Genomic DNA, 25,413 nt, shown 5'->3' with positions numbered 1-25,413 from the left:
AGTGAATAAAGCTGCTCCCTGTATGTTGCAGTCCTGATTGTGGACCTGGGGTTTCATTTTATAGAATAAAAATAAACACCTTAAATGTATACACGGGTACCCATCTATTGACTATCTTTAGCAAGTCTCCAGTCTCATTGGCTCTGCTTTCTCCTATTGTGGAACCCCAAGATCCACCAAACACGGCCAGATGCAAAAGACATAGAATGAAAGCACAGCACATTCTGAGCCTAGGGATCTGTTTTCATCACCAGAACTGAGCCCTTTCACGCATGTTCACTCCTATTTACCCCTAGCTTATTTCGGCAGCTTAATGTAGGCTGCAGTGGGGTGGAAATGTCATTCTGTTGCTGTTGCTATTGCTAAACAATTGGGAATTGGAAGCCGCCGCCAATCACTAGGGATGTACCAGTAGATCCTGAACTATCTTCTGCCCACACCTGTTCTAAGAATTGCAAACTAAAAAGTCAGTCTGGACATGTAAAGTTAATTTAGAAAACATACCATCATTTTAAAAGAATGCAAACGACTTGTTACCCAGAAAAACCAGTTTTAATTGTCCTGACTTTCCCACCCTCTTTAAAGTGAGAAACAACCCAAACTAACGTAAGTTTGTTATGTATAAACAAAGTGCTGGTGATCTGAAAAATTATTTCTCAGTTTTTATTTTTCATGTGAGCTCTTTTGTAAAGCTGGGTGTTGTTGCTTTTTTGGTTCTTCAATGCAACTTTTTTACGCTTCCATACATACAAAATCTTATTTAGTGGGAGGTAGGCATGCTGAAACAAAAAGGAAAGGTTTTTTTGCTCTTTCAAAACAGTAATTTATAACTTCACAAATCCACCCAGTTTCAGTTAGTTTGTGTCTGGAGGAGAGAGTTTCTCAGGCAGTGCTTTTCAGAGGGGTGGGGAAAATATGCAACATAGAAAAAGCAAGTTCTTGGTGTCCATTGAGTCTAGCTAGAATAAAATCTTATGTGTATGCAGCCAAGTCTTTCTGGAGCCTTCCCAATTTTCTGTTCTTAAAGGCTTTTTATCAGAGTAATCATTATCTGGTTAGTGATAATGATGGGTGAGTGTCTTAGTTTCAGTTTCAGAGCTAGCTGCTACTGGCATAGCACACTTTTTCCTCACTTAATGTAAGCGGAATTCCAAGCTGCTAAAATGTTCTCCTCTTTCTTAATATCAAGAACTTTTCTTTGCATCACATTGGCGAGCCTTGAGGGATGGAAAAGCTTTAAGCATGTCTGGAACAGAGTCTTGTCACTGTACAGAATGCTTTATCCATGATTATATAAAAAAGAAACATGAAATAGGGCTTTGAACAAAGACTCTGTCATTTAGCATAGGTGCCTAAGGTCATGCTTGGTTGCCAGCCAACTATAGATTATCTGAGTCATTCTTAAGAGCCTGAATTGTGGCTTGACAAGACCACAGCATATACATGACAAAATTGTCAGGGAATTCTTGAGTGCCATGAATTTCCTGCTTCTCCATACCGAGTCATGGCCGCACTTACATATCTGGAAAAAAATATCCTCCATACCATCTTCCATTGCTCCTATTTTGGGGAGGACAGGAGGTTGGAGATGTGACACAGCCAAAAGCAGAAGGCACTTATGATTTCTGTTTCCCTTCAGTATTATTACATAATTATTATTATTACATAATACAGTTGTACCTTGGCTCCCGAACGCATTGGGAGTCGAACATTCTGGCTCCTGAACGAACGAAAACCGGAAGTGAGTGTTCCGGTTTTCAAACGTTCTTTTGGAAGGCGAATGTCCTACAGGGCTTCTTCGGCTTCCGATTGGCTGCAGGAGCTTCCTGCAGCCAATCAGAAGCCGCAGTTTGGAAATCAAACAGACTTCCAGAATGGATTCTGTTCTGCTTCTGAGGTACGACTGTAATACATTTATTGACATAAGGCTTAAAACATACTTGATGCAGAGGAGAAAATATTTGCATTAATATAATTTTAGCTGTTCTTTCCACTAAGGTGAGTCTGGCAGGAAGAGTTTGAGTAAGCTCAAAGAAGTGAGGCCAAAACCCCATCGTCTGTGAGGCTTTACAGTAGCCATGTGAATAATTAAGGGATCACCCCCCTGCTCTGTTTGTCAAACTCCTCTTCCAGAAAGGATCCTGTGCCAGGGCAAAACTTCCATGAATTGGGAATGGAGTCAATTTCTTTGGATTAATTAAAACAACTTTAATTGTTATTGTGTTCTTCTTGTTGTTCAAATCCTTTCTGAAGGTGGAGTTCCTAGGAAGGCTCAAGCCCATTCCCAGTTTTTCTTTTAAAAATAGTCAGTTGTGGATGTCTAAGCACTTGGGGGAGACGAGCCTCCAGTTATACCGTATTTTTTGCTCCATAGGACGCACTTTTTCCCCTCCAAAAATGAAGGGGAAATGTGTGTGCGTCCTATGGAGCGAATGCAGGCTTTCGCTGAAGCCTGGAGAGTGAGAGGGGTTGGTGCGCACCGACCCCTCTTGCTCTCCAGACTTCAGGAGAACCCCAGCGCCAGCCCCACAAGGTCGGGAGACAGCGGGGAGGCGGAACGCCGCCATCCCGCTGTCCCCAGACCTGGTCTGCATGCTGGCGGTGGGGAGAAGAGCGCTTCTCCCCACTGCCTGCCCCACAAGCGCCGGGGGGGGAATAAAATTTTTTTCTTTATTTCCCCCCCCAAAAAACTTGGTGCGTCCTATGGGCTGGTGCGCCCTATGGAGCGAAAAATACGGTAATCCCTCAGTTCCAAGGTGTGCTGTTCTACTTCCCTTGCTAAAGGCTGAAGTGCTAGAAGGCGACAGGCCAGACACACTTCTGGATCTGCTTAGCACACAGCTCAGTTGTGGAATGGGAGTCCCTTTCATACTGGTGGAGATAAGAAAGGCCACTTCTCAATGTGCAGCCTTCATGTTTTGACTTGTTTGCTTTTTTCGTACTGTGGCTGAGCAAGTGTCCGTCTTCCTTTACTTTCACCTAAGTGTTAAAGGGCATCTAGTTCAACACTGGGAAGAAGAAAGGGCAGAGCCCAGGCTGTGTAGACAGCTAGCTTCTGTGCTAGAGATGGAGGAGAAATTTGATTTGATATGAATTTAAAGCCAAATCTATCAAATTCACACTTTCTGAAATGATATGTGAACTGAAACACAGCTATCCTTTGAAATTCGCACTTGCTTGATGCAGTTCTCCAACCAATGTATTAAAAAATGCATATCTTTTGGGGGGAGGGAAAGTGTGCATAAAAATGAAAATATTAGTAAAAATAGCTTACAAAATGCATCATATTGGAGGAAACCTGCTTGCAAAAGTGTGTACTTCAGTCAAAACTGCATATAAAAATGTGTTAGGAAAATCTATTAACTTTTTAGTGCAGGTTTTTCTTGCAAGTCACTGCAAAATGATGAGAACTGAATTTAAGATTTGGGGGGGGGGGGGATGAGAAACCGAGAGAACCAAAATGGACAGACCCTTTCTTACTGTGTGCTGAGCACTGAGCCACAGAATGGTGGCTGCGGATAATGCATATCCAGTGATAAAAGTGATGCAGGAGAGATGTATACTCTGTCTTGGGCTAAGTACTCTCCTATGGTAGATGTGTGCAGTTTGTTGCGAAGTTCTTTGAGAAGCAGTTGCTGCACATCCTAAGTGAGTAGGCAAATAGTGTCCTCCGTTCAAAGTTGACTTAAAAAATAACACACACACACACCCTGCTTATACTGTCATCAAGCTTTGCACTGCTAGCAACAAACCCTTTAACATGGTTTGGGTTTCAGTTGCCATCCTTTATAAAGTAAACTGAGAAGAATTAAATCCAAACATGTCATCTGGCTTTTGATAATGATGCCTGTAATTCTTTCTTTCATGATGGCCGAACAGTTTGGCTTAAACTGTGGCCAAAACTAGACATGTGGTGTTTATCTTTCCTTATCTTTTTTTTTAAAAAAGTGGCTTAGGGAGGCTGTGAATTGGATTTTTTTTTTGAGGTGGGTTGTGTAGTCTTTCCCCCTGATTTTTCTGTTTTGAAATAGTCCCTTCTAGCTACTTTTCTGCCTGTGGAGGGGAAAGATATAAGGACTTTATCTCTTTCCTTTGGATGGAAAATCAGCTGGGGGGAAATAAGCGGTCCTCCCTCCACATTCCTCTTCTGAAATTCAAAGCCTTCCAAGGTTGCTTTTGGCTTGGAAAAAAGTAGGAGGAGACGCATGCGATTGCATGTCTAGACTAGGTCTCAATTAGTATTTGTCTAGTCCAGTTGTATATTTACTGTCACCAAATATATTAGTTATATTCAAAATGCTGACTTTAGTAGAAGCAAAAGAGCAAATTAAAAATCTTTGCAAAGCCTTAGCAGATCACATCCTAGGATGAAACACTATAAGTCACCTAAGTGCATCTGTATATCATTTCTCATTATTGTCCAAAGGATGGCTTGGGTTCTCATCAGCATTTTTGAGAAAGTAAAGTTAGCTATTGGCATCATAAACAATGAAGTAAGCCTGTTTGCGGTGGGCTGTATTGCAGGAGGAAATAAATTATGAACGGCAGCTTCCTAAAAAGTTCTGCCCTGACAAAGGTGCTGAAATAGTGTAAGTATTGCATTTCTCAAACAGCAATTTCATATCCTCCATGCAAGATTTGGACAGAGAAAGCTTCGGTTGATCTATTGCATACCTTGGTGTTTCTTATCTGGAAACTGGATCTATTGCATTGCCACCAGCAAGAAAAAGCTCTAAAATGGGATGAACACAGGGAAATTTACCCCATCAAACCTAATGACTAATCCTCTTCATCCAGATGTCAAACGTTTGGAAGCATTTGATAAGCTCAGAAGTTTAAGACTCATCAATCTTTCTCTATTCCAAAGGATATTGTGATGCCTGTTTGCATGATGAGGGGCTGAAAGTCCAGTGGCTGCCATGATTTTTTAAAAATGGTAACAGCAATCAAAATAGCCCATGTAAACCATTAGAGTTTAATCTAGGCGATTTGGGGGTTTTGTTTTGGTTTTTTGTCACCCATAACTATTTTTTGCCAGGGCTTGCTATGGCTTGAATCCAGAGAGAATAAGATCTCTGAATAAGGTTGCTCATACAGTGCGTTTCTACCCTATCCCCATGGTCTGATGCATCAATAGACTAGAAACTAATACTTAGTATTAGGATGAAGCTTGTCCAAAATAAATCTGCAATTAAAATTGGTCATGCACCTGTTTCTGATATACAGTTCCTACCAGTCATGTTTGTGTGGTTCCATTTTCCGTCAACTTCCAGGACGTTGAATTGACATCATGTGTGTATGTTTTTTTAAAAAATTTTTAGATGTAGCATTGGTAAAACAAATCCATATAATCTTCTTCTTATTTTTAAAAGTGCTATTGATCTTGTTATATGCACCCATAATAACTTTGTTCCTGGAGCACATAGCATCATCATCATCATCATCATCATCATCATACTAAATTTTATTTATATCCCGCCCTCCCCAGCCGAAGCCAGGCTCAGGGCGGCTAACAACAGTAAAACAGTAGAGTGGTTTTTTGAGGAAACTGGTGATAGGAGGGAGGGGATTAAAGCCCACCCTCTCTTGGGAGCTTCTACACCAATACTATATTACAGTTGATGTAGTGTCCTTTTTTAACCATGCATGCTACTTGTGCTTTCTATTTTTCCAACAGCAGGGTTCACTGTCCACTCATTTGATGATGCTTACTTGGATAAAGTCAGTTTAGAATGTAGGGAGAAAAAACAATGAAATAGCTGTCTGGACTCCCCCCCCCTCCCCTTGTGGGTTTTTTGGTCTTATTTAATTTTTTTAGATCCACTAGTAACATATTTTATTCTTGGTTTTTTTCCCCTGCCAGACAAATCTCGTAATGTCTCTTTGCCACTCCTTGAAGCATTCTGTTCAATGGATCTGTTCGAAATAAAAACAGCATTTTTGATAGCACGCCCATCTTAATAACTGATATTCTTCCCAACAATGAGAGGTTCATACTCCCACAAACTTCCAAATTTCTCTTAATTCCTGTCCATATTTAAATACAGTGGTGCCCGCAAGACGAATGCCTCGCAAGACGGAAAACCCGCAAGACGAAAGGGTTTTCCGTTTTCAGAGGCGCTTCGCAAGACGAATTTCCCTATGGGCTTGCTTCACAAGACGAAAACTGATGAAAATTTTTGAGTTTTTTTTCTGCTCCCCAACCCCTTTTTCTGAAGCGCTAAGCTGCTAAAAGCCTTTTAGCAGCTAAACCGCTAATCCCTTAAGCCTTTAATAGCCGTTAATAGCCCTTAAACTGTCAATAGCGCTAATAGCGCTAATCCGCTAATGGGCTTGCTTCGCAAGACGAAAAAACCGCAAGACGAAAAGACTCGTGGAACGGATTCTTTTCGTCTTGCGAGGCACCACTGTATAGTAAAGGTAAAGGTAAAGGTACCCCTGCCCGTACGGGCCAGTCTTGACAGACTCTAGGGTTGTGCGCTCATCTCACTCAAGAGGCTGGGAGCCAGTGCTGTCCGGAGACACTTCCGGGTCACGTGGCCAGTGTGACATCGCTGCTCTGGCGAGCCAGAGCCGCACACGGAAACACCGTTTACCTTCCCGCTAGTAAGCGGTCCCTATTTATCTACTTGCACCCGGGAGTGCTTTCGAACTGCTAGGTTGGCAGGCGCTGGGACCGAGCAACGGGAGCGCACCCCGCCGCGGGGATTCGAACCGCCGACCTTTCGATCGGCAAGCCCTGGGTGCTGAGGCTTTTACCCACAGCGCCACCCGCGTCCCAATATTTAAATATAATTGTCCTTAAATATATTTATATTTTGGGGTGTAAACTACACTCCTAGGTATTTGACCTTTTTCTCAATTAAGAGTCCAGTCATGTCTAGTAACTCCTTTTTTACTTGATCTGTTCAAGTTAAAACAGCTAGTTAACAAATTCAAGTGGTAGAGGCTTTTCTTTTGGGGAATTATGGGGCTAGAGTTACCTAAGCAATATCAAAATGTATTTATGTGTGTGGTCACTGCTGCTCGAGTGATTTTTGCCCAAAGATAGAAAGAAGAAAATGTCCCAACCAAAGAAGAATGGCAGCAGAAGCTATTTAGAATACTCAGAAATGGCGAAACTTACTGGAAGAATAAGAAACAAAAACGATAAACATTTTAATACAGAATGGAAACCGTTTGTTGAATATTTACAAAATTATTTTAAACAAATTGAGACATTAGCAGGATTAAAGTAAAAACGTGCAGTGACAGAAAACATACATTGATTATCTGGGATAAATAATAAACAGGGTTAACATGGAAATGCAGTAAAAAGTAGCATAGATATCAGAAAGCGGGGGGAAGGAAGTCAAGGTATGTGTGGAATAATTTGAATCTATGTTTGGTGTTTGTTGTAAAATGAAAAGTATAAATAAAAATTAAAAACAGAAACAAATTCAAGTGTTAAGCCAAACTGCAAAAGCTATTAGGGTTCCTATGCTATCTTACAGTGCCATCTGGTGTTGAGATTTGGCGGCATTGTGTTTTGTATGTGTGTGTGCGTTTGTGTGTTTTTTAATTGCCTTTGCCAAATTTGTGCTTTTGAGATTCTGTCTCTCAAACAAAACTAATCTTTTAACCGGCTGACTTAAAAATGGAATTGGGCAGCGGATGATTTTGCAGGAGACTTTCAGGGCATGAAATGCCATCATTTCTAACAATTCCCCTCCGGTGAACAGCAGTGCATCTTACCAACCTCTAAACTCCCTGAAGTCTCATAGAGTTGGCACAGAGCTCTTGAATCTGCACACCTACCCCCCAGAACGGGTTAAAACCTGCACTTTTGCAAATATCTCCAAGCCCACTTCTGGTCCTTAGGGCTGTTTCTCAGAAATGACAAATAACTGGTGGCGCACTTAAGAAACTGGTGGTGCATTCAAGAAAGGTGTGTGCGGGTGGGGTTGTGGGGGCCAAACCCAGCCAGAATGGTGTGGAGGCTTGAGTTACAGGAGTTCTGCTGAAAGTTTCCTTGCCACTGAAAATGCCTTTTAGACAATACTGGCTGGGGAGACTACATTCAGATCCTCATACAGTCATTTAAGTTCATTATCTTCTAACTTATCTCGCGGGGTCGGCGATTCCCGTTGCTCCCGTTGCTCGGTCCCTGCTCCTGCCAACCTAGCAGTTCGAAAGCACATCAAAGTGCAAGTAGATAAATAGGTACTGCTCCGGCGGGAAGGTAAACGGCATTTCCGTGTGCTGCTCTGGTTTGCCAGAAGTGGCTTAGTCAGGCTGGCCACATGACCCGGAAGCTGTACGCCGGCTCCCTTGGCCAATAAAGCTGGATGAGTGCCACAACCCCAGAGTCGGCCACGACTGGACCTAATGGTGAGGGGTCCCTTTGCCTTTACCTAGGTATGCCACTCCAAGCTTCTTGAAAAACAGGAAACAATGTGATAGATGCTGATATTTGCCTACATTGTACATCCTTATTTTGGGGCATTTTAACACAAACAGCTCTCCAGAATCACACCTGTTAGCTGTCATGATTTTTAGCTTCTGCCACATCATGATATTTATTCTTACGTATGTTAGATCTCCCCAGCTTACTAATGCCTTAATGAGACAAAAGCAATGCTTTTTATTTTATTTTTTTAAAAACAACTGTTTTAGAGATTACTACTATTGTAATCTTTATTAGTGACTCACTCCCTTTTTATGCTGGCAGGAACAGAAACGTGTTCTCCCAAGGGGAGGCTTGCATCTGTGAAAGCCTTGCCAGGATCTTGGACCAGTTCTGCTAAGCCGAGTCCCAAATCAAAAGTGCCTGTCAAAGGACAAGGAATACGGAGAACACCTAGCATTTCCTCTGTCAGTAGCACTCAGAGTGACCAAAGTACACGCAGCAATAATTGTAAGTCATTTTTTGTTAATCCATCTCTTAAAAAAAATATGATTATTTGAATAAAACCCTAACCGGCTTAAGCCAGTCCTTATAGCACTGATGGTGTTGTGGCTGTCCTCATCCTTGCGATGTTATCCTAAATAGCAGGTAGAAAACAATAACTGGAAAATGCTCATGTTGTTGGACCCCCTGATGTTTGCAAATGTGTACCTATGTCACTGAGCAGGCAACACAATCCACCAATGGCGATGGAAATAACTTGTGGTTTAAGACTAGCTTTCATTGTAGTATGCGGTTTTATGTACAACATTGTTCCTTTCTGATTTTACAGCAGGTGCCTTCGTTTTGTTAGGCTTTCAAATAAGTTGCTGCTTACCAGCTTAGACCAATTTTTACAAGCACGCTGTTTAAGTACCATTAAGGAATTACTACTAAACAGCCCCCTGACAAAGCTTAACTGTTGCCTGCTTTGATACTGCCTTAAACTGTAGGGATTTTTTTTGGAGGGGGTGTAGCAATGGTGCTACATATTGAAGCTGCTCAAATCTTCTATATGGAGAGGAGACATATTATGCTAAAACCTTGTTGAGCTGAGGAGGCAAACTGCAGAACAGATTTTTTTTTTAAAGGTTTATTGCATTTCCCTTTACTTCCTCTTTCCTTTAAAACAAACATTCCCTGTGTACTATTTTCTTTTTTAAAAAATTAAATTTTGCAACATTCATCTCTCCTACAAACAGATTGGCTCTGAACAGACAGCCATGTTGGGGTTTTTGTTTTTTTTTTTTGGCTGCACAGTTTGCTACGGTGCCTGACTCACCTAAGGAGGTTGTAAATGCTGCTCTGTTCCGTTTTTTCTTATACTCTGCGTGTAACAAAGGGGAGGTCTTTTTGCTTCATAACAAAGAAATGTGGTGGTCTCCTTTTCAGATTAATTGACGACTCTTTCTTAGCTTGATGGCTAGTTGGCTTAATCTGTTTTGTCTCCTGCCTTGAAGCTTACAATTTTTTTCCACTCTAATTCACTAAGAGCAAGCGTGGGGAATACGAGAGAGGGTTGAACATGGCTGCAGTCTTTCGGGCTTTGAGCTTGCTTTGATCATTTTAAATGACTATACCAGGAGGACTTCGCAGTTGCACAGAAACTGACTTTTCTCCTCATATTTTCACCAATTCTACCCTAACGCCACCGGCAGATTCAAGGAGCCACTGCGATATTACCTTATTGACCTTGCTGGTAGTGGGATCTTACAGCTTTTGTATAATCCCTTTGTTAGCCACATTTACTGGGAGAAGAAGTAGGTGATCATCCTTTTTAAAATATATATATGTGTGTGTATATTCAGGGGCGGAATGTGTTGACTTACTGAATAAAATGAATGTGTTAATTCTGCATGTCTTAATTCTGCATTGCTTTTTAAAATTGTGATTTAGGGAGAGGGGGAGGAGGATGAATGTGTTCAGTTTCTGTCTAACAAATGTAAGCCTGACCTGCCGTCTAGAGCCGTAATCAAATCTGGGGGGATATTTTAGCCGAATGCATTTCCAACTGTAGAGCTTTGTTGTTTGGATATTGCATCCTTTCTCCCCCCATTCTTTATTTCAGAGTTAATTTCACACCCACTCCTTCCCAAATGTGTATGTTTGTGTGTGTGTGTGTGTGTGTGTGAATGTATGATTTTACTGAGCACAGTTTGGAAGCAGAAGCATCAACAGCCCATGGGAGACACCATACAATCTTACACTGATACATTTTTGGAGCATTCTGAGGTCAAAGTAAGATGCTTGTTCAGTAAAGCAGTTGGAATTTAAAAAAACAACAGTGCATTTCTGTAAAACGACCTTTTTCTTATAGCAAGTGTAAAGTAACAATTCTGTTGCTTTGTCTGCCCAATTCTTTATATTATTTTTTTTCTCTCTCTTTTTAAATCTAGTTTCTGCAGTGTGTTTGTGTTTTGAGATTGGGCTGTTTTTTCTTTCTCTTAATTCCCCCCCCCCCCCAATCCCTGCCCACCAGCCACCACCACCACTGGTTTTAAGGAAACTGCCTTCCCTTCAGCAATGGTTGAAACTGAGTTTATGCAGAGTTTTCAATAGAACTGTTCTTGTGCTATAGTCAGGGATGGTGTTTCAGATATGCTGGACAGGGCAATGAGATGAGGAAGGAAGAAAAAGGCTGCCTTATGAATAACATGTACCAGAACAGCATTATTGTTTTCATTATTAGCCACTTTTGGGGGGGGGGGGACTGCTGAAGCGACATGAACAAAATAAAATATAAATGAATAAAATCAATTAAAAACCAAATTTAAACTATACACCATCCAAGAATACAGTAAGGACTAGTGCTCCCCCCTCTCCATATGCCCCCAAAGTGTGGGTTGATAATGATAACAATAATAATATTTATACCCCGCCCATCTGGCAACAGAATATTAAAAACACAATAAAACATCAAACATTAAAAACTTCCCTAAACAGGGCTGCCTTCAGATGTCTTCTAAAAGTCAGATAATTGTTTCCTTGACATCTGATAGGAGGGCGTTCCACAGGGTGGGCACCACTACCAAGAAGACCCTCTGCCTTGTTCTCTGTAACCTTGCAGTGAGGGAACTGCCAGCAGGCCCTCGGAGCTGGACCTCAGTGTCCGGGCTGAACAATGGGGGTGGAGACGCTCCTTCAGGTCTACTGGGCTTAGCCTGGTGCCTCAAAACGGACAGTGATGGTGCCAGACATGGAGAGCATTGCATAGACTGGGAACCACTACTGAAGAAGCTTGTTCTCATATCTTCACCCTTTGCACCTCTCTTGGATGTGGCACACAGAAAAGTGCCTCTGATGAAGGCTGTAGGGTCTGGGCTAGTTCATGTGGGGGAGAGGTAGTCTTTGAGGTCCTAAGATGCACTTTGAATTGAACCTGGAAACTTAACCGTTAGCCAGTACAGATGTGCCAGAAGTAGTGTCATAGGCTAAGATTTTCTGGTCCCAGTTACTAACCTACTCTCTGAATTTGCCTTAGCTGTAGCTGCCAAATTGTCTTCATAGGCAGCCCCACATATAATGCATTGCAGTAATCTAAACTAGATCTTACTAGCTGAAGATAGATTATATTAACTATGGGCAAGCTTATAAAGTGTGTTTTCCTCCTTGCAGTAGAACAGTTGTATTCTCAACAAATAGAGTAAAATATGTCTTCATTAACAAGACTGAGAATGACCACTGGGCTTGGAATTCTTACAAAAATGAATGTTGGCATTTGCACAGCAAATTTGTTACCTTGCTGGATTATGTTAAATTCTGATAAACCTGGCATGTACAGGTTTTGCCTCCAAACAACTCAGCAAGTTTGGCCTTAGCTTAAGGTAGTCAATTTCTCACATAAGTATTGGAATAATTTTTCTTATTATTTTACTGATACAACAATATGGAAAGGTTAAGCCTGAAAATTAACAGGTTGTAGGGATTATTTAGCCAGCCTCTGTCTTGAACAGGCTGATCTGTCCATCTCGGGTAGCAGGATACACGTGGAAGATGAAAATCTGGTCCATTTTTCTTGCTGTATTTCCTGGCCACTGAGAAGGTACAGAAAATGATATACTCCTGAAAAATAAGCTAAGTCAGCAGCCTGCATGCTATTAATTGGTTATTACCATCCTGGCATAGGCTAAATCACTACTGAGGACATTTGAAAAGGATTTGATTGCACATTTCATTCAGGCATATTAGTTTATATTACACTGTGCTAATTCCCTTTGAACAGTATCTTTAAACACTGTTACGGTAACAAGATTCCTTGCAAAGACCCAGTGCATTGCTATCACTAAACTAGGTCAGTAGACCACTCTTTCATCATTATGAGTTCTGACGTGCAGCAGGTCTTGCAGATTTGAAGCATCAGATCTGCATTGCCAGCAAATGCGTATTCTAAATGTAATTAAATGGGCCTTCTAAAACAACAACAACAACAAAATTAATGTGCCTTGAAGGTTTTGTGAGTTAGGGCCATGGGAAGGAGAGTAAGTTGTGAAAGTCCGTTGTCTTATTTGACAGACTTGTGTTCTGCTTGACTAGACTGTTGTACTCATCTAATCTGAGTAAACATGTTTGTAATATGATTTTAAGTCAGCTTTGCAGGATGGTGTTTTAAAAAAGTGTTATAGTTTGGGTCTTTTTTTAAAAAAGTTGGAACTGTGCCATCTTGAAGAAACCAAGTGCCATGCTGTCTTTCTCCATATGTATCTATCAATACCATGAGATTGTTATCTGAGCCCCATCTCTATGTGCCCCCTCTGAAGGAGGTCAGGAGGGTAGAAATGAAAGAAAGTGAATTTTATGTGGCACATTCTCCATTTATGAAATGCTCTCCTTAAAAGGTCTATCTGATGCCAGCAAAGGTGTTTTGTTTTCCCAGGAATTTGGGCAGCACCAATTATATAGTTATACAGTTAAAGCTTTTTTAAAAACAAAACAAAACTAAGCTTCTGTGATTTTTATTTATTGTAGGGTTTTTTTCTTGGCTGTAAATCACTTTAGGTGGGAAGCAATACATAAATTCAACAACCGAAGCTAACCTAACAAAGTGTAATGATAGAAAAACCTAAATGTTTTTGCAGCAACACAAGCATGGGTAGGCAAACTAAGGCCCGGGGGCCGGATCCAGCCCAAACGCCTTCTAAATCTGGCCTGCGGACGGTCCTGGAATCAGTGTGTTTTCACATGAGTGGAATGTGTCCTTTTATGTAAAATGCATTTCTGGGTTATTTGTGGGGCCTGCCTGGTGTTTTTACATGAATGTGTGCATTTATGTAAAATGTATCTCTGGGTTATTTGTGGGGCATAGGAATTCATTCATTTTTTCACCCAAAATATAGTCCGGCCCCCCCACAAGGTCTGAGGGACAGTGGACCGGCCCCCTGCTGAAAAAGTTTGCTGACCCCTGTATTTATCACCAAGTGCCACAACAAAGAAAGAGTATTTGGAGGACTGTAAATAATTTAAATACTAGAGCCAATTTCTGCTTCATTTAATAGATGTTTGTGTTATTGTCTGACCATGTTTTCTGTAACATTCAAAGGGGTTTTACACATCACGGTAAACATGACCCTGGGGTATGGACTAGTTGAGTGGTTGATATGCACTGCTTGAAATGTGAATGTCTTTCAAAAATTATAGCATAGATATGCCGGGCCAGTTGTAGAAACTTGGGGACCAGTTCTATTCCGTAATTTGTGAAGTATCTTTTAGTTTGTTCAAAATGAACATAGTGGGTGTCAAAATGTCAAAAAAGCAGTGCTTTTTTCTGGGGGGGGGACGCATACCCCTAAACATTTTGTGAATCTAAGTTTGGCCTCATTGAGGGGCCAAGTCAATATGACTAGGAAAATGAGAGTACCCCTAAACATTTTTTTAAAAAAAAGGAAAAAGCACTGATTAGAAGTATGTGGGTTTTTTTTAATCTACCAGATTCTTCGGAAATGAGTGGCTCTTAGTTATGGAAAGTTGCATGCCAGCGCTTTCATGACAAGAATTATTGTCAAATGATTTTCACCAAAATCCCATATGCTGCCCAAATGAGCAGTTTCCATTATTGTCCCAAATTCTGTATAATGTCTATCCTTGTGTTAAAAAACACTGAAACTCTAAACATACAACATTCACAGTGAACAATAGGAACACAGTGCTAGGATCTTACTGTGACCATAGAGGAAAATAAGTCCAGAGAGTACACTGACGCTTCCTTCTTTACAGGTGCAGTTTTTGTGTTTCAAGCATGTGGTGTCTGAGTATCCATATGGAGGCTTTCATGGCTGTCTGCTTGACGGTTGTTGTTTTTCCTTCCTAAATCCAGCAGAACAAAATTCCCTTTCCCTTTTCTTGGTGTTGCTTTCCCTTTCCACCAAGGTAAATTGTGTTGGAGCAAAATAAGGGCATGATCTTAAAATAATGTGAGCAGGCTTTTAAATTGAGTTTCGGACTAAAGAATGAACAATGTAGAAGTCGTCAACATAACTGGATTGCTGTAGTTGTCAAATACCTGCAGTAAGGGGACTGGGATTTGGCTGCTCCTGCAAATGTGGCTGCACATCTCCTGCCAACCCTATCTAGTAGGGTTTCGATACTGGTGTAAATCATGATCCAGTCGGAAGGAACGTGAGCAGGCTGAAGTTATGCACAGGGAGAAGGAAGGGGTTGTGATCTCCCATGACTTAAGAGATCAGGAATGTTGTATGTACACATGCCTTTATTGTGGCAGAAGCTTTTTGCAGGCTAGGGCGCATTTTGTAAGATACATACATGTTTTATTTCCTTGTGATCATGTGCCATATAGAGCAAGTATGAGCTGCAAGCAGTATTGTTCCGGGATTTTTTTTAATTCTTCAGCATGCCATTTGCTTTGCTGTTTGCAAGCAAAGCCCCAGTGGGAGATACTTTTTTGCAGTATGTTAGAGAGGAGTGAAGAAGCATCTCAGAAAGTGAGTGCTATTTTCATATGAAGCAAAAATCGAAAGTTTTTCCCCTGAAATGACTAGTGGTAGACATCTGGTGTGGTTCCTCCAGCTTCCTCCAGCTTCCTCCTCTCCACTCCTTAGCGGTGCTCAGAGCACAGACAACAGTGGCTCACTTTGTTTAGAAATAGGAATTTCCCAACAGGAAAAACTTTGTAAAAACTCTGCCTTGTTTCATGAGGACATTATATGGAGAGTGGTATGAATAAGGACGCAGAAGGGATACACTAAATATTGGGCAGTTTCTGAGATTAAGAAATTGGCTATATAAGCGAATAATAGTGGTAAGAATAATGTAATGATACAACTATAGTGCCAAATAAATGAACAGTCCAGGGAAGCAGACCCACTGTGTAGAGTAACAGGGAAATTATAAAGGCACAACAATATAGGGGGAGGAAAATAGATCTGTAGGAAGAATAATTTTGGAACTCCTTTTGGGAGTGTACTGTAATGAAAACGTGGTAGCTTGTCTCAGTCCTCTTGCAATAGCCACCTAAAGTTAGAAAATACACTATGTCATTGTTAAACCAGATATGCATCTTTGTATGAGGGATGCTTCCCTACAAGTTTGTGTGTTGGAGACTGGTGAATTGACTAAATCTATGTACACAAATGGAGCATATGCATGTTACATTGCAATTATTTACACAACGGTTTTGTAGTTGTTTCTTTTGTGTCCCTAGGTCTAGGTATGAGCAGCCCATCAGCAATGATAGATGGGGTTCCGCTTTCAAACTTTGTGGCACCTGATGCCAAGTCTATCTTAACACTGTAAGGAATACCAGAGTTTAATGTGCCTGTTGACTCTCCATGTACAGATATATTTCTAACAACAAAGGATAATACTTGATACATCTGAAAGTGTATTCCATAATAAATTTGTTAGTCTTCAAGCTGCCACAAGTCTTGCTGTGTTTGCTGCTGCACTATAACATCAAGACTTCTCTGATAGCAAAAAGAGTTTCAAGTGTTGAATATTTGGCATGTTTCTTCTTGGTATGTGGTACTTACACTGAATTTCCTTATGGCTTGTATTTTTCCTTTATAGCTACAAGTGCCACAATTATAATCAGAAATGGAGAGTGGCCTTCGAAGTCATCTTGTCAGAATGGCACAGCTGAATCCATCTTTCTAAAGCCCATTCCTAGGCCGAGAGTGCTTTCCCTGAAAAGCACCCCAAAAGGTATCTCATCTCTTAAGCTTGCTGACTTCACTTTTATTCAAGCAGCCCCCATGTCCTTGCTGCCACTGCATCCTTATGAATTCCTAGCCTTTGTCCCCCCCCCCACCCCAGACAGGAATAAATCTGGCAGGGGTGGTGGGGCTCAATTAAATCTTAGATCCCAGGCCCTTGGAATAATGTGCCCTGCATTGGCCGGCCTGTTCCCTTAAAATTTGCTCGGAGTGTAAATAGAGCCCACAGCCCCTTGCCTCTCCCAGAGAACATCTGATCTTTAACAACCCTGATCCTAAGCTGCAGTAGCATGGACCAAAATGATCTTGGCATGTGGGAATTTACAAGAATTACTGAGCTCTGCCACCATACACATCAAACCCAGAAATCAAAACTACACCGTTTTATATAAAATAGGAGGAAGGGAAGGACACAAAGGGTCAAAACAGAATACTGAAAAACAATCAGAGCTCTGTGGCTAAAAATTTGACTGATCCCAAGCTATTGGTTTGATGATAGCATAAGTGTTCTCAGTCTACTTAGGAGTGTGGTTGCAGGCTCTACAATGGTCAGTGATAGATAAATGGAGAATTGTAGAGTTGTAAGGGACCACAAGGCTCATCTAGTCTTACCAATATATTTCCTGGACCCCTACATTAGGAAGGGGACGGACCCTGATGTGAGGGCAGGGACAAAGTTGTTGGTCAGGCAGTCTCCAGTGAAGCAGAACCCAGACATTTTGACAGGTAGAGGTTTGGCGTCACTCTGGGATCAGCGGAAGATAGTTATCTCAGGTGTAAATTGTCACTGGGATCTCCCATCTCCCTGCCAGATAGTTTTAAATATATATATTATGGCTCTGAAGGCTTTAGTGGCAAATCCATTCTAGCCTTGCTCAGGAGGGGCAGGAGGAGACCAGTTCTGACTCTTGCAAGCTTAAAAATAGAAAAGATGGGATATTTTAATTTTAAAAACCAGGCATATGTTTTCCTTCAGTAAGCAATATGAGATGAGGAAGCTACCAAATTGCCAGTAATAAAGCACATGCTGGAACGTTGATGGATGATTGTCTAACTGTAGCTGAGGAGTACATTTGCTTGTTTAAATACCAGCAGTGTGCTAGTTTCTGTACAAACCATAGAGGTGCGTAGTCCCAGACAAGAATTCTTACAGGTCACGCTAGGCAGCTGAAATCAGTGGAAGGGAAAAGGTCAGGGGCTAATTAAATGACTGCCATGTGATCTCTTCCAGCACAAGATTAAAATAGGTGATAATCTTTGTGGATGGGGGAAGAGAACCCTGAAACTGTTGCAGCTGCATTTCTTAGCCTTAAATGACTGGGGGGGGGGGGACAGAGCCCCCCAGTCTTCGTAATGATTTTTCTAAGCTGGAAAGCAGTGTTCTTTCCAGTTCAGGCAAAGTCCAGTATGGTAATTTAGACAAGGACTGACCACATCTACCAAAAATCTCTGTAGGCAGAAGAAATAATCAGAATCCTGAATATGGATCCCCCCCCCCCCCGCAATAAATCATATGGAATGTTCTTGATCTACCTGGAAACCACCTGATCAGTTGCGGCAGTATTGTCACAGAACCTTGATTAGTTCCAGGTGTGATCTGGAACCTAGCAGAATGTAGTCCCTTCTGCTGATAAATTAAAAGTACAATTAGTTGCAGTTTTGTGTGGGAGAGAGAAAAGTCTTAGGGATGTTTGGATGATACCTTCTCTTTATAGTGGGGGGCGGGGGCATAAGCATGCAAACCCAACTTGCTCTCCTGAACTTGCTGCACGTAAAAGTTGGGTGGGGAGAGAAGTACTGTCCAAACAGTCTTTCTAGGCATCGTGGGACTGGTGTTGCTACTCTGTGTACATCCCCCTGTTACCCTTTGTAATTTCTAGTTGAATAGAAAGCATGATGAGACTGACACCATGTTGGGCATTGTCCCATCTCCAACTCAGTGCTGCACAACATGCATTATGTCCTTCTAGGCCTTATGGGGGGAAGGGGGTTGACATGGTGTGGCAGCAGTTTTTAAATATTTTTTATATCATTAGGAGCACAGGTAGTTGCCTTATACTGAGTCAAATCATTGATCCATTGAGCTCGGCATTGTCTACACTGATGAGTGGCTTTCTAAGGTGTCAGGTGGTTCGTATAACGTTTACAGATGCACTGGATACTTTCATTATATCAACGTCTAATTTATTTGTGGGGGTGTCTTTTTCCTTTTTCTTAAAGGAGTGAAAAGCAAGTTGAGCTCAGTGAGCCAATGCCTGCCAAAATCTTCTGGGGCACTTCTTCCAGGAAGGAAAACCAGAGATGCAAGAGGGAATCAGCAGCTGGGTAAAGTATTAGTCCCATTTTTTGTTTGCTTGGTCTTATTAGTTAAGGTTACAAGTTCATCTGTGTTATCTCCAACATCATTTCTATCCAAATGGCTCACGGATGAATTAACTGGCATGTTGCTTATACGAACTACAGTCAGACCTTTGTTAGGAAACATGACTTGTCTTGGATTTTGCAGATTTTGCTCAACCCTGGGCATCTAAGCACTGGTGTTGACTAAGGCAAGTGTACCTGTGTGTTTTTCCCCATTTACTTTAAAACTTAAGTTTATGCTTATTCCACTGAGTGGAAGTGCTTATTGGTGCATGTAAGAATTGTTGTATTCTATGATGGCAGTATCCATTTTGCTATTTGTTCCACCTAGGGAACTAAATTTGTAGATAAATGTTGTGGATAAAGTAATAGGTTTCCAAACAACTATTACAAACCTGCAAAAACAGTGCTGACTTTTATTCATTTAAGTTAATTGTGCAGAACGGGGAAGGATTTTTTAAAAGGAAGTTCAGAATGATGCATAGCAGCATGACGAACCATGCATATATTAACCTAATTTTGTCACCTAATCTCAGAATAGTGGCAATGGTGGTTTTTTGTTTTTTTTTAAGGAGCATTTCTTCTTATATAGAGAGAAAAGAGAAAATGTGCAGAAATCAAGGCTTATGCCTTTAAACATGGAATAATACATGATAATGCTAACAGTGAAACAGTATGCAGTATTACAGTTTGGAAAAAGCCTGTCTTCCTAGTGAAAATTGCATATTCACATTTGCCGATAACATACCATGTCACTTCTCAGCAAGGCAAAATGTGTAATTGGGAAGATTTAGCATATCCCTGCTTCTTAAATCCACTCACTGTATGACCAAGTACTTTAAAAAATAATCTAAAGGGAGCCTGAAGAGTTTAAAGATAATCCACTTAAACCCAAATATATATGCTTCATACAAGCACATGTAACAGTTGCCTAGCAGCTCCTTCCTAGCTGGAGAAACTACTTTGAGTAGTGCGGGCAATAGTTAGCTGCCTGCAACTCCAACTGTTATTTGCCTCAACCCTACAAATTTCACATGCATGGGTTTCCTCAACACATGCACATGAAATCCTATGGTGGCAGGGAGTTGCTCAGGAGAACAAAATAATTTGGAGTACAGTCCTGAGAGGGGCAAGTGTCCCTCCAACTTACCCACCTTCTAAAGTAGCATTTTCTGTCTTTTTTGTTTGGTATTGGTTTTATAGAATGAGCCATTGGGCTACGTTTGGGTATGTTGCCTTTGAGGAGTAGCTTCATCCATAAGGCTAGTGTGTGCATTTTATTTCCTTTTTTAAAAGAGTATGACAGTTCAAGTTACGTTTTTGTCTTTTGCAGGACCTTCAGGACAAAATGTACCTCGAGGTTTATTGTCTACATTCAGTTCTGGTGAGTTCAATCACTCCCTTTTGTTCCTAAAAGTATTGCACTAGCAAGGAGGAGTTCCAGTCCTGATCCTAGGTATATTTTATGGTGGTGTTCTGGGTGAAGCAGTTGGCGAAAACTTTACTGTTTTTGTTTCCTGCACCTTTTTAGATCTGAGATTTTATACTGGTGGTATGACATCTCTGTTGCCCAAGCATGGAAAGCTTGTGACCCTCCAGGCGTTGTCTTTATCATTTGCTACCAACAGAACTTATGGTTCCATTCCCCACTGAGAGTCTTTCAGTGTGGGTTGAGTGCTGAAATTACCGTATTTTTTTGCACCATAACACTCACTTTTTTCCTCCTAAAAAGTAAGGGGAAATGTCTGTGTGTGTTATGGAGGGAATGCCTACAGGTGGCATGCCTATGGATTTTCCTCCTCTAAAAACTACGTGCGTGTTATGGTCGGATGCGTGTTATAGAGCGAAAAATACGGTAGGTTTAATTCTGTTTCCGGAGCTTGGTTGGGGGAAAAGCTTATGGGGAGAGGCAAGGCAGGGAGTGCGTTCAGCACCCTTTCTGTTCATTAACGTTTGCCTCACATCCTCCTTGCTTCATACATGATTTGGGTGGGCCTGCTGCCAGAATTCCATCTAATTTGGCCCTGATTCTTAACTCTGGTTTGTTTTGGTTTTTTTTAATAAGGCTTAATTCCTCCCCTTCAAATGCCCCTTATGTTATTTTTAACCTTTGCTCCCTCCAACTGAGCTCTGAAACCAGAGGCAACTTTAGCTGAGGAAAATCAGGAGGGCTGCACGTCATTCATAGGTAGCATACACATGCCTGCTGTTGGTCCTCTCTACCCTCTTTTGTGTTAGATTGGCGCAAACACTCTTATAAACATGTTTGCCAATGTTGTAATCAATCTACAGAACACTAATTCTTTCTCCAATGGGAGTTCCCATCCTGTTCTAACTATAGCAGCTTCAGGGGGGCATATTGTGTTGGGACTGTGACATGGGAGGAAAGAGTTAACAGCTCCACGGCAACTCTGGCCCTGATTGGCTCATCCACATGCACATGCTATTTAATCTCTAACTCATGCGGGTGACAAGTTTCCCATCACGTTGAGGTTGACATAAAGCTTAGAGAACCAAATGTATTTTGCCAATCAGACCAGCTAAACTGACGTTCTGAATCCTGTGTAGCATATAAGAAAGTATTTGAACGAAAATGTTGGAGCTGATAGCATCTGATGTAATAATTTTGTATGTAATGCCAAATAGAATTTGTCATTGAGCAACACAGCCTTCATATATTTATCTTTGATTGCGGTCTGCAGTGTAGAGGTTCAGCCAGCAATCTGCATGTAGTAAGATGTTCACTTGCCATTTCCAAGTCTTCTACACCTGCCTTCAGTTTTAGAGCTCAGCAATAAATAATGCATTTGGCGAAACCTTCATTTACCTTAATGTGTCAACGAAGAGTGATGAATGGCATGTGCTGAATTAGAAGTGCTACTTATAACATGAAATGTTAATTATAGATGCCTTAGTGATACTGGATTCCTCAACGCATAGGTCTAAAAAGGTTCCTAGAGTTGTCAATTGCTCTTGAAGGCTTCTTCCTGTTGACTCGGAAGTTCAATATTAATCATGATTTACTCTCTTTATTGAATCAGGATTAATTGGTAGACCCAAAATATTAAGGGACGTGAGCAGACTAAGAGTTATTCTGTATATGCAGCATGAGACAAATATTTGCACAACAGTAGCTCTGCAGATGTTAACCACATCCCTGACACCTTGTAAATTCCTCCTGGAGCAGTGTTGCAATGATAATTGTATAGGACTCCACACAGTATTTAAGCATTATGTTTACATCCAGGAATTCCTGCATTGCAGGGGGTTGGACTAGATGATCCTTGGGGTCCCTTCCAAATCTACAATTCTATGAAATCAAAGGCTCCTGTAAATGATGGAAATGTTTTTAGGTAAATTTCACGTGAAAAGAGTTGCTGTGTCTTTAAATTCTGTGTCTTTCGGGTCATGTACTCAGATGTGATTGGATTATTTTTTTTCTGAGATTGGATTGGACGGTGAGATTCTGAGAGCAGTTGAGCCATTGGCGTGAAGGTGGAAGATTCAGTTAGGCAGTTGGCAGCTGTGGGTTGATGGATGAAAAAGGGAGATCTCTTTGGAAAATGAGGATTGGAGCGTTCTTGTACCTAGTATATATTGACTGTGAGGTCTGGGCCTTGTAATGTAAGGAAGTTAGCAATAAATTGGATTGTATTCTGTTTTGTTTTGTTTGGATTCCTTCCTTGGCTTGGTTGGCTTTCTATAGAATGATAGGAAGTTGTTATTGTTATTTGAAAGGAGAAGTATATACCTTGTGCCAATTTAGACACAATAAGGGAACTGGAGGCCCCTCGACTGTCCTCGGGTCCAGTATTGGACCACTTTGACCAGATATCCCCAGCCGATGTGGACAGACTCCTCCGAGCTGGAAAGCCCACCACCTGTCCTCTTGACCCGTGCCCGTCTTGGCTGATTAGAGCGTGTCCAGACGAGGTGCGGGCCCCCCTGGGTGATATCATCAATTTGTCCCTTGGCACCGGGACATTCCCAGGGGAACTGAAGGAGGCAGTGGTGCGCCCGCTCTTAAAGAAAACATCATTAGATCCTTTAGATCTATCCAATTACCGCCCGGTTTCGAATCTTCCATTCCTGGGTAAGGTGATTGAGAGAGCGGTTGCTGAACAGCTTGGTAGGTTTCTGGATGAGACATCGGCTCTCGATCCATTCCAGTCCGGCTTCCGCGCTGGTCATGGGACCGAGACGGCTCTGGTCGTCCTAACAGATGATCTCCGCAGGCAGCTGGATCGAGGCGGGTCGGGGCTGCTGATTCTTCTAGACCTGTCAGCAGCCTTCGACATGGTCGATCACGAACTCCTGGACCACCGCCTTGCCGACGTGGGGATCCAGGGCACAGTCCTTCAATGGCTGCGCTCGTTTCTCTCTGGTCGGGGACAGAGGGTGGCGCTTGGGGGGGAATTGTCATCGCGCCACTCCCTGGTGTGTGGAGTGCCTCAGGGTGCGATTCTCTCTCCGATGCTTTTTAACATCTTTATGCGCCCCCTCGCCCAGCTTGTCCGGAGTTTTGGGCTGGGCTGCCATCAGTATGCTGATGACACCCAACTCTATCTGTTGATGGATGGCCATCCTGACTTGGCCCCAGACACACTGACCAGATGCCTGGAAGCTGTGGCTGGATGGTTTCGTGGGAGCCGGTTGAAGTTAAATCCTTCGAAGACAGAGGTCCTCTGGCTGGGACGGGGCGATATGGGATTGAGGGGGCAACTCCCATCTCTTGCGGGGGTGCAACTAGTGCCAGCATCGTCCGTTAAGAGTTTGGGTGTAATCTTCGATACCTCCCTCTCTATGGAGGCGCAGATTACAGCTATAACAAAGGCGGCTTTTTTTCATCTCCGCCAAGCCAAGCAGTTGGCTCCTTATCTCTCTCGCCCTGACCTAGCCACTGTGATCCACGCGACGGTCACCTCCAGACTGGATTATTGTAACTCGCTCTACGTGGGGCTGCCCTTGAGACTGACCCAGAAACTCCAACGGGTGCAGAATGCCGCAGCGAGACTCCTTATGGGGTCGTCACTGCGAGATCACATTCATCCAGTACTATATCAGCTGCACTGGCTCCCGGTGGAGTACAGGATCAGGTTTAAGGTGCTGGTTTTAACCTTTAAAGCCCTATACGGCCTAGGACCCTCGTACCTGCGGGACCGCCTCTCCTGGTATGCCCCACAGAGAAACCTACGGTCTGCAAATAAAAACATCCTGAAGGTCCCAGGCCTCAGAGAGGTTAGGCTGGCCTCAACTAGAGCCAGAGCTTTCTCGGCTGTGGCACCAATCTGGTGGAACGCTCTGTCACAAGAGACTAGGGCCCTGCGGGACTTGACATCTTTCCGCAGGGCCTGTAAGACAGAGCTGTTCCACCAGGCCTTTGGTCAGGGCGCAGCCTGACCCCCTCCTCTGGCAGTCTGCACAGGGTCCTGCTTGCTGGTTGCCATCAATTTGTTTCTGATTGATTTTATGGTGAAAAGTTTTTAGAATGTCGGATTGTTTTTATTGTTGTTAGCCGCCCTGAGCCCGGCTTTGGCTGGGGAGGGCGGGGTATAAATAAAATTTATTATTATTATTATTATTATTGTTGCTTTGAACAAATTGTTTCTTCAAGGCAAAGGTAGAGAAATGCCAGAAAACCACAGCAGGCAAATTACATTTTATTGGGCCTATCAAAAGTGCCACAAAACAGTGAGCAAACTCAAGTCCTTAAGAGCACTTCATTGGCAAAGGGTGTTAAAGGTGGGAAGAGAGAAAAACTGACTTCGTAAAGTCTGCATTGTTATCAGTCTTATGAAGCAGTGTGGGAAGAGGTAAAGAGCAAACTATGTTTTTCACCACAGTTGAAAATATAAAATCTAGCAATTCTCCAGATTTGTCTCCAGACTTAAATGAAACACAGGGGTTCCTTGTGCCAGAGAGTAGCAGTAAGTAGTAAAGAAGGATGAGTCTTTTGCTTAAGGCTGGAGACAGATCTAGAAAACAGCTAGGTTGCAGCGATCATGTCAATAGCTTGAGCCATTCGGACGTTCCAGAAGTTGGCCAGGGCTTTGATAGGAGCATCAGAGATATCAGCTGGAGAACTCCCCAGAGCCTTCTGTAAACCCATTGGCTCCCTTAGCCTCAAAGGATAGAGCATGCTCATAGGTCCCCTGCCTCTGCAGAGGGGAAAAGGCGCTGAAAGCCTAAACACCAGCAGGAAGTGATCTGACCATGTCAAGGGGCTGATGTCAATATCCCCCCCCCCCCCCTTGTCAAGAAAAGAAGGTCCAGGATGAGGCCTGCCACATGCATTGGGCCGGTAACATGTTGGGACAGCCACATGGTGGTCAAGGCAGCCATGAAGTCCTGAGCTACCCCAGAGACAGTGTGCCGGGAAGACACACTCTATTCCCCCCCACACAACTGAACAGAGAGCCTGGAGAGAGAAAGAGAAATTCTGTAGACCACAGCAACTCCTCA

At 42.3% G+C, this 25,413-nt stretch overlaps 1 protein-coding gene across 9 annotated transcripts in view; it reads left to right on the top strand.

Moving 5' to 3' along the window:
• Nucleotides 1-25,413, top strand: part of MTUS1 (microtubule associated scaffold protein 1) — a 102,288-nt gene that overhangs the window by 28,388 nt on the left and 48,487 nt on the right. For 6 of the 9 annotated variants that reach the window (XM_083458019.1, XM_083458016.1, XM_083458017.1 and 3 more), the window contains exons 4-7: nt 8,711-8,896; nt 16,445-16,579; nt 18,811-18,915; nt 20,285-20,335. In XM_083458019.1, coding sequence (XP_083314145.1) covers nt 8,711-8,896; nt 16,445-16,579; nt 18,811-18,915; nt 20,285-20,335 — 477 coding nt within the window. The remainder of the gene's footprint in view (nt 1-8,710; nt 8,897-16,444; nt 16,580-18,810; nt 18,916-20,284; nt 20,336-25,413) is intronic. The other 3 variants (XM_083458024.1, XM_083458022.1, XM_083458023.1) reach the window with 1 other exon arrangement.

The sequence above is a fragment of the Podarcis tiliguerta genome (assembly GCF_965153285.1).
Source record: "Podarcis tiliguerta genome assembly, chromosome: 9".
Classification (NCBI taxonomy): domain Eukaryota; kingdom Metazoa; phylum Chordata; class Lepidosauria; order Squamata; family Lacertidae; genus Podarcis; species Podarcis tiliguerta.
Note: the sequence above shows the minus strand (reverse complement) of the source record. Positions and strands in the feature narration are given on the sequence as shown.